At 42.6% G+C, this 9,188-nt stretch overlaps 2 protein-coding genes across 2 annotated transcripts; both read left to right on the forward strand.

Moving 5' to 3' along the window:
- The first annotated feature begins 218 nt into the window (after nt 1-218).
- Nucleotides 219-632, forward strand: LOC130735936 (uncharacterized). Its single transcript, XM_057587804.1, has one exon. The coding sequence runs from the start codon at nt 219-221 to the stop codon at nt 630-632; it is 414 nt and encodes a 137-aa protein (XP_057443787.1).
- Nucleotides 633-6,724: 6,092 nt separating this feature from the next.
- Nucleotides 6,725-7,138, forward strand: LOC130735937 (uncharacterized). Its single transcript, XM_057587805.1, has one exon. It carries the CDS (start codon nt 6,725-6,727, stop codon nt 7,136-7,138), a length of 414 nt encoding a protein of 137 aa, XP_057443788.1.
- Nucleotides 7,139-9,188: the final 2,050 nt, after the last annotated feature.

The following is a 9,188-nucleotide window of genomic DNA, read 5'->3' on the forward strand; positions in this document are numbered from 1 at the left end:
TTCTGACTCTTCGACAGGGGAGCATGTCCATTCCGGAATATGCTGCTAAGCTGGAATCGTTGGCCAAACACTTCCGATTCTTCCGCAATGGGGTTGATGAACCCTACATGTGCAAACGCTTTGTGAATGGGCTGAGGCCTGACATTGAGGACTCGGTGAAACCGTTGGGAATCATGCGCTTCCAGTCTTTGGTTGAGAAAGCCACGGAAGTGGAAATCATGAAGAACAAGAGGGCTAGCAGCGCACGTACTGGGGGACCAATGAGGTTGAACTTGCAGAATCAACAAGGAAAGGGAAGGTTGCGACAGGGGAAGCCATATCACCGTTATGCAGGGGACAATTCTGCACCAGGACAACACGAGTCGATGGTGACTGCATTGGGGGAAGAGAGAGGACAAGTTCTGAAGCGTGAGGTGGTGTGTTTCGCATGCGGGGAGGCTGGACATTTTGCTGATAAGTGCAAGAACAGGAGTACGCGATGCTTTAGGTGCCACCAACCAGGCCATCAAGCTAAGGATTGCGATATGCCAAAGGCTGAACCGTCAGTGAACATAGCAAGGGGGAAACGTCCTGCGACTGGAGGAAGGGTATACAATTTGAATGCGGACAGAGCCGCCGGAGCAAGGAACTAGCTAGGAATTGGTGGCAATTCGAACGAGGACTTTTTGGAACCATTTGTTTTGAACTTGTTTGTTAGTTGTCTGTAATTATATTTCGAACCACTTATGTCGTAATAGAACTACCCTTGCGATGAAACTACTAGACTGAAGATGTAGACCCCGTTGATGCTTTTGGGAAAGACTTTCTTATAATCTACGTTACGTTTGAAAGGAACTAGACTTATGCATGATGCATTTTGTTGAGTTGAAGACTCGCTATTGAGTCACAAAGATGGGGAAGTACACTGGCCAAGTCAATACTTTCCCTGTGTTGAATTTTTACTTAGTGGTTATGTGTTGTGTTCACCCTCAGGGATGGAAGATGGTGGAACCAAACCATTGGTCAGACCAAGAAGTGGACTGGACCGACGATCTAATACGGTGATTTTGCCATTGATCGAACAAATCTGGCGCTGGATGGAGTCGTCAGTTAAACAAGAATGGTGGATGGGGCCATTGTTCAGAACGAGATGGTGGATGACCATCAGGAAAAGCAGGATTTGGTTGGCTGGAACCAACGATCTTATACAGTGTTAGTACCACAGATCGGACAATTTCGATGGTGGCAGGTATCATCGAGCGGGCGAGGTGGTGGATTGGGCCACCGTGCGAGTCAATAGGTGGAATGAATCCTTGAACTCGAAGTCCATTGTTTTCCTGTGTCTGAGTTTGTGATGTTGCATCTGGATCACCTGGGCGGGACGCCGATCAGTGTGTTTCAGTATGAGCATGACACTTGTTTAATTTGTATTTTGTTGGCCTTTGGGGAGGATGGACCCTAACTGTGCCTATTGTCGGTTTGGTGGATGGACCTATACCGCGTGTGTAAATCGATTGAGAGGATAGACCTCAATCGTATCTTGCTGGTTGTTGGATGGTAACGACCGGTCTTTGAAACACTTCAGCAAGTGCAGATGTTGAAGCTGTCATGGTGGAAATGATTCATTGGCCGTATCAGTAAATTTTTCAAACTCTCATTTTCTTGATAATAAGTCTGATCAGCTTTATATTGGGGAATGGTTTTTGGAATCATGGCTGGTATTGGACTTTGGAAACAAATGCTTGGGAAACAAGATTCTTGAGAAGGTATGATGGAGTCGGACAACATCGAGCTGAAGGACGACTTGTCATGCGTGACGAAGGGTTTAGCCGGAGGAAGCCATTTGGAACAAGGACATAGGCGATGCTACATGGGAACTTAAGGAAGAGATCAAGGAATAATATCCGGAATCTTTACTGAAGCGTAAGTTTCGAGGTCGAAACTTTCTTTTTGGAGGGTAGTAATGTGAGACCCAAGATTTTAAGCTTAGAATAAATTAGTGAAATTCCTTATTAACGAATAAGTTCGATGTATCGTGAAGGGAAACCTGAACGAGAGTTTATTGGATGAAATAGATTTATGAAGGAAAAGGTTCAGGAAAAGTTCACGGATTGTATCAAAACCGATAAGAGTTATAGCACGACTAATATTCGCCTAAGCCTAGGTCAAAGACACTAGTAAATAGCTAATTTACACTTTAGGACGCGATGGAAACTAATTCCAAAAATCTTCAGGGAAATGTTAGAATTTCTCTTATTCGTCTATAAACAAGTATTTCGATGCGAAACCCTGGAATGTACGAACGTCAAATTCCAATTCCCGGAAGTTTGCCGAAACGGAATCCCTGATAGTTCAGAAACCCTAAAATCTACGGACGATGAAGACTTTTTCTATTCGGAGCTTCAATCGAAGATTCCACTCGCATACACCCATTTCTCTTGATGTTTCCGATCTTTCTTCAGAAGGAAGTTTCTGCATCCGAGGTCAATATCATAAAGTGCATAAAGTGCATTTTTAATGCCGGTAAGCATTAAAAACAAGCTCGAAAACCAAAAATCATACTGATATTTCTTTGAAGAATTAGAAGATTCAGCGGGAAGAATATCGTGTCTAAAATACGTTGGAATCAGTAGGAAAAATCGGAATCGCGAAATAATCATTTTTCCGCATTTTCCAAATCCTATAAATAGGTGGAAAATGAAAAAAAAAAACAAAAAAATTCTCACCTTTGAGAGAAAGAGGCCGAGAGCTTGAGAGGAGGAGAGGAGAAGTTGATTTTCGCCGTTTCTTGCCCGATTGCTTCACCGTTCGTTGCTAATCGAAGACATCGAGGTATAGTTACTATCCCTCACTTCTGATCGTCAGATCTGTCGACTTTTTCTATGTTTTTCTGAGCTCAAAGTTTGGAGCTTTTTGTAAAATTTTCCAAATAGCTTGATTTCTCTGTCTAAACATCTTCCCTACGTGCCCAAGAGCACTTCTGTCGGATTAGTTTTTCCGTAATGTCGCCGGAATTCCGCCGGAATCAATTTTTGCATCAAATACCCATTTCTGGGCAAAGTTTCGTTCTTTACGCTTAAAACTGACGATTGAGCTTAGTGCTAGTAGGATTAGTCGTCATAAACGTCGTTGTTGACATTCCCATCCAATTTGTTTTTCGAAAATTCAGTTTTGAAATTCTGAGCTAAAAATATTGACCAAAATACCCCTGCGACAGTTTTCAACCCGATAATTTTTCTGAGAGTTTCCCTGGCCTAGATATCGCCTAAGAATACCTAGGAATTGATTTAGATCGAAGAAAAAGTTCGAAAACCCTATTTTCCATAGTGGCCGAAACCTATTTGCTTGGGTACCGTGTCCAAAAATAATTTTTGGGTCTCTAAGACCTGAGCCATTGCGTAGCTTTTTCATTTGTGGAAATTTTGGCGCCGGTTTCGTGTCATTCCGAGTTCTGTAGCTCGAGTTATGCACGTTTTAGCGAATAAAGTGTTTTTGCACAAAACTTGAATCGAGTCAAAACTCATCCATTCGAGGAAAGCCCTTTGTACTCTGAAGCTTCTCGAGCTTTGTCGAACATTAGTTAGGATTGTTTCGACTGTATCGACTTGTGTTGATTCATTATTGCTTTGTTTGCTCAAAGGTTCAATCGTGGAAACTTTGGGATTGACTGAACAAGCTTGTGAGGGAGATCTACACCGCGAGACTGGAACAACTCGAGGTAAGGGCAACTCTCCTAGTTATTAGCTATATGATTTAGGCGTCGATAACTTCGACCTGTTTATTGCTTTTGATTATGACTGTTGGACTGGACTGGGAAAATGTTTTCTGAGGCTTCGGCCATTGTGAACTGATAGAGGCGTGCGTCTCCGTTTTCTGGAGGCTTCGGCCGTTTACTGGTTTCCGTCTTATTGTTTTATAGTGGATAGACCTGTTCTATTCCTTTTAATTGCAAAAGTGCATGAATCTTGTCTTATGCCCAAACCTTATGGATATATCGATTTCGAATGCGGAGTGTTACGAGAGTTAGCAAGTAGGATCTGTCGGAAGGACTGTGCTACTGTTACATGTAGGATCGAGGCTTTCTCGGGAAAGGAAACTTGGGGATAATGGGGATCTCTTGACTTGTTAGATTTCGAAACAAATAAATGCATAAGACTTGATTTGAGAATAAATTCCATAATGAATTAACTCCAGATAGAACACTTTGAATGATAAACATAACCCCTTTCGAGGAAGACTTAGGATATGAAATGAGTTCGAAAATGGGAAGGGACGAAGATCTGAGGTTCGAGGAAAGATAATGATTCGAGTTGTGAACATCATGAAGAGGAGCCGTTATGAGTAGAACCGCCATTAAGTGCAGGTGTTACTCCTTGTTGTGAAGAGATTGGTCAATGGACCGACGTTTACCTTAGGGAAAAACGATAGAGACATGAACCATAGCTAGACACGTATCCGGGTGAGGACGAATCGTGGTTTGCTAGCTCTTGCATACCTGCATGACTTGATTAAGGGGCTTGTCCTTAATCCTATTAATTATTCTTTGATTAAGAGGTTTGTCCTTAATCATATTATTTATCCATCGATTAGATAGGATGGACCTTAATCGTATTGTTTACCCCTGGATTAAAGTGGCTGGACCTTAATCCTATTAAGTACTCTTGATTAAGGGGTGTGACCTTAATCATATTATTCGTTGTTGGATTAAAGAGGATGGACCTTAATCCTATTATTTGCTTATGGATTAAAGAGGATGGACCTTAATCCTATTTATTGCTTGTGGATTAAAGTGGCTGGACCTTAATCCTATTGTTGCTATTTGATTAAAGTGGCTGGACCTTAATCATATTATTTGTCCTTGGATTAAAGTGGTTGGACCTTAATCCTATTATGTGTTAGTTGATTTAGAGGATTGACCTTAGTCATACTATTTGTTATTTGCTTAAGAGGTTAGACCTTAACTCCTATTACTTGGATCGATTAAGGGGCTAGTCCTTGATCCTGTTATCTGTTCGTTGATTAGAGAGTATAGAGCTCATCGTGCTAGATGATTGACCGCTGAGTCGTGCGTTTCCATTAGTGATACGTGACGCTGCCCTGGCAAGGAAATGAAGATACATCTAGGCGCAGGCGGCGAGTGATGGACTGATAACTTGACGTTCAAAGGATAGAGAACGACTTATGTTGTGTCTAATTATTATTCACACGCTATTTAACTATGCTAAATCTAGCTAGGACTTATATTACATTACTCTAGGAAGTTGACCCTTTCTGCCTTGTTTGCTTTGTCTGTGTTTGGGCGGTCGGCAAACTGCCAGGCCCTAATAGGTGTTGCTTCGAGTAGCTGTTGATTGCTGCAAGGAGGTGATTGGACTGTTTGACGAGAAGATTTGCTTGGAGTGAGTGAACCAACCAAAGACTTGTAAAATAATAGTTAGATGTAAGGCTAGAGCCTTGGGTAGAGAAGCTTACCGTCATTGGTTGAAGCTCGTAAGGAAGATTGTAATACTTACTTTGGTCTTGGGTAGGTTCCGATGCATTACTCTTCTGCGAATCTCCAGTGAGGGGATTGTAGGAAGTATATTGGACTTAGGGTGTCATCACATTTTGAACTTTGTTGTCGGTTAAGATATTACTTCACTGTATATTTTATACGACTTGAACATCCGTCGTCACTCACGGGTGCTTGCCTTGTCAAGGCCGGATGTAAGGGTTTGGGTAAGAGTATGCATATCAAGTTTTGGAAATATTTTGGAAAGCAAGCAAACGAAAAAAAATATACCCGCTTTTATTAAATCATATTTGGAAAATCATTTCATTTTATTTAATATGTTACTAATTGTGACCCCCAAAAGTCGGGGTGTTACATTGTGGTATCAGAGCTCCGGTTGAGATTACCAGAGCTTGTTGGGGAATAGGTCTTCTGTGCTAGGCTGTGTGACTCTGTAAAGAGTAAAATTTGATTGTCTGCAAGCGATTTTTTCGCTTAGAATTGATTGAAGTTTTTGCTTAATCATATTGCATAGTTATGTTAGATGCTATCTTATGATGAGTACTAACTGTTTGTTCGACTTAACAGAACATGGTGAACGCTAACCAATTAGCTGAGATGATGGCCACTATGGCCCAAACTGTGACTGCACAGGCGAACGATAATGCTATGAGGCGTGCTGCTGAGGAGGCACGCGATCAGCATCAACGTCAGAGGGAAGTGACACTGGACCAGAACAAAGGCCTGAATGACTTCAGGAGGCAAGACCCACCAAAGTTCTCGGGTGGTACCGACCCGGACAAAGCGGATCTCTGGATCCAGGAAATTGAGAAGATATTTGGCGTGTTGCAAATTGCTGAGGGTGCCAAGGTGGGCATGGCAACCTTTCTGCTGCTGGGAGATGCTGAATACTGGTGGAGGGGCGCCAGAGGAATGATGGAAGCGAATAATGTGGAAGTGAACTGGGCTTCATTTCGTGCTGCTTTTCTGGAGAAGTACTTTCCAGGTAGTGCTCGTGACGAGCGTGAGGCACAGTTTCTGACTCTTCGACAGGGGAGCATGTCCATTCCGGAATATGCTGCTAAGCTGGAATCGTTGGCCAAACACTTCCGATTCTTCCGCAATGGGGTTGATGAACCCTACATGTGCAAACGCTTTGTGAATGGGCTGAGGCCTGACATTGAGGACTCGGTGAAACCGTTGGGAATCATGCGCTTCCAGTCTTTGGTTGAGAAAGCCACGGAAGTGGAAATCATGAAGAACAAGAGGGCTAGCAGCGCACGTACTGGGGGACCAATGAGGTTGAACTTGCAGAATCAACAAGGAAAGGGAAGGTTGCGACAGGGGAAGCCATATCACCGTTATGCAGGGGACAATTCTGCACCAGGACAACACGAGCCGATGGTGACTGCATTGGGGGAAGAGAGAGGACAAGTTCTGAAGCGTGAGGTGGTGTGTTTCGCATGCGGGGAGGCTGGACATTTTGCTGATAAGTGCAAGAACAGGAGTACGCGATGCTTTAGGTGCCACCAACCAGGCCATCAAGCTAAGGATTGCGATATGCCAAAGGCTGAACCGTCAGTGAACATAGCAAGGGGGAAACGTCCTGCGACTGGAGGAAGGGTATACAATTTGAATGCGGACAGAGCCGCCGGAGCAAGGAACTAGCTAGGAATTGGTGGAATTCGAACGAGGACTTTTTGGAACCATTTGTTTTGAACTTGTTTGTTAGTTGTCTGTAATTATATTTCGAACCACTTATGTCGTAATAGAACTACCCTTGCGATGAAACTACTAGACTGAAGATGTAGACCCCGTTGATGCTTTTGGGAAAGACTTTCTTATAATCTACGTTACGTTTGAAAGGAACTAGACTTATGCATGATGCATTTTGTTGAGTTGAAGACTCGCTATTGAGTCACAAAGATGGGGAAGTACACTGGCCAAGTCAATACTTTCCCTGTGTTGAATTTTTACTTAGTGGTTATGTGTTGTGTTCACCCTCAGGGATGGAAGATGGTGGAACTAAACCATTGGTCAGACCAAGAAGTGGACTGGACCGACGATCTAATACGGCGATTTTGCCATTGATCGAACAAATCTGGCGCTGGATGGAGTCGTCAGTTAAACAAGAATGGTGGATGGGGCCATTGTTCAGAACGAGATGGTGGATGACCATCAGGAAAAGCAGGATTTGGTTGGCTGGAACCAACGATCTTATACAGTGTTAGTACCACAGATCGGACAATTTCGATGGTGGCAGGTATCATCGAGCGGGCGAAGTGGTGGATTGGGCCATTGTGCGAGTCAATAGGTGGAATGAATCCTTGAACTCGAAGTCCATTGTTTTCCTGTGTCTGAGTTTGTGATGTTGCATCTGGATCACCTGGGCGGGACGCCGATCAGTGTGTTTCAGTATGAGCATGACACTTGTTTAATTTGTATTTTGTTGGCCTTTGGGGAGGATGGACCCTAACTGTGCCTATTGTCGGTTTGGTGGATGGACCTATACCGCGTGTGTAAATCGATTGAGAGGATAGACCTCAATCGTATCTTGCTGGTTGTTGGATGGTAACGACCGGTCTTTGAAACACTTCAGCAAGTGCAGATGTTGAAGCTGTCATGGTGGAAATGATTCATTGGCCGTATCAGTAAATTTTTCAAACTCTCATTTTCTTGATAATAAGTCTGATCAGCTTTATATTGGGGAATGGTTTTTGGAATCATGGCTGGTATTGGACTTTGGAAACAAATGCTTGGGAAACAAGATTCTTGAGAAGGTATGATGGAGTCGGACAACATCGAGTTGAAGGACGACTTGTCATGCGTGACGAAGGGTTTAGCCGGAGGAAGCCATTTGGAACAAGGACATAGGCGATGCTACATGGGAACTTAAGGAAGAGATCAAGGAATAATATCCGGAATCTTTACTGAAGCGTAAGTTTCGAGGTCGAAACTTTCTTTTTGGAGGGTAGTAATGTGAAACCCAAGATTTTAAGCTTAGAATAAATTAGTGAAATTCCTTATTAACGAATAAGTTCGATGTATCGTGAAGGGAAACCTGAACGAGAGTTTATTGGATGAAATAGATTTATGAAGGAAAAGGTTCAGGAAAAGTTCACGGATTGTATCAAAACCGATAAGAGTTATAGCACGACTAATATTCGCCTAAGCCTAGGTCAAAGACACTAGTAAATAGCTAATTTACACTTTAGGACGCGATGGAAACTAATTCCAAAAATCTTCAGGGAAATGTTAGAATTTCTCTTATTCGTCTATAAACAAGTATTTCGATGCGAAACCCTGGAATGTACGAACGTCAAATTCCAATTCCCGGAAGTTTGCCGAAACGGAATCCCTGATAGTTCAGAAACCCTAAAATCTACGGACGATGAAGACTTTTTCTATTCGGAGCTTCAATCGAAGATTCCACTCGCATACACCCATTTCTCTTGATGTTTCCGATCTTTCTTCAGAAGGAAGTTTCTGCATCCGAGGTCAATATCATAAAGTGCATAAAGTGCATTTTTAATGCCGGTAAGCATTAAAAACAAGCCTCGAAAACCAAAAATCATACTGATATTTCTTTGAAGAATTAGAAGATTCAGCGGGAAGAATATCGTGTCTAAAATACGTTGGAATCAGTAGGAAAAATCGGAATCGCGAAATAATCATTTTTCCGCATTTTCCAAATCCTATAAATAGGTGGAAAATGAAA

The sequence above is a fragment of the Lotus japonicus genome, chromosome 2 (assembly GCF_012489685.1).
Source record: "Lotus japonicus ecotype B-129 chromosome 2, LjGifu_v1.2".
Lineage (NCBI taxonomy): Eukaryota > Viridiplantae > Streptophyta > Magnoliopsida > Fabales > Fabaceae > Lotus > Lotus japonicus.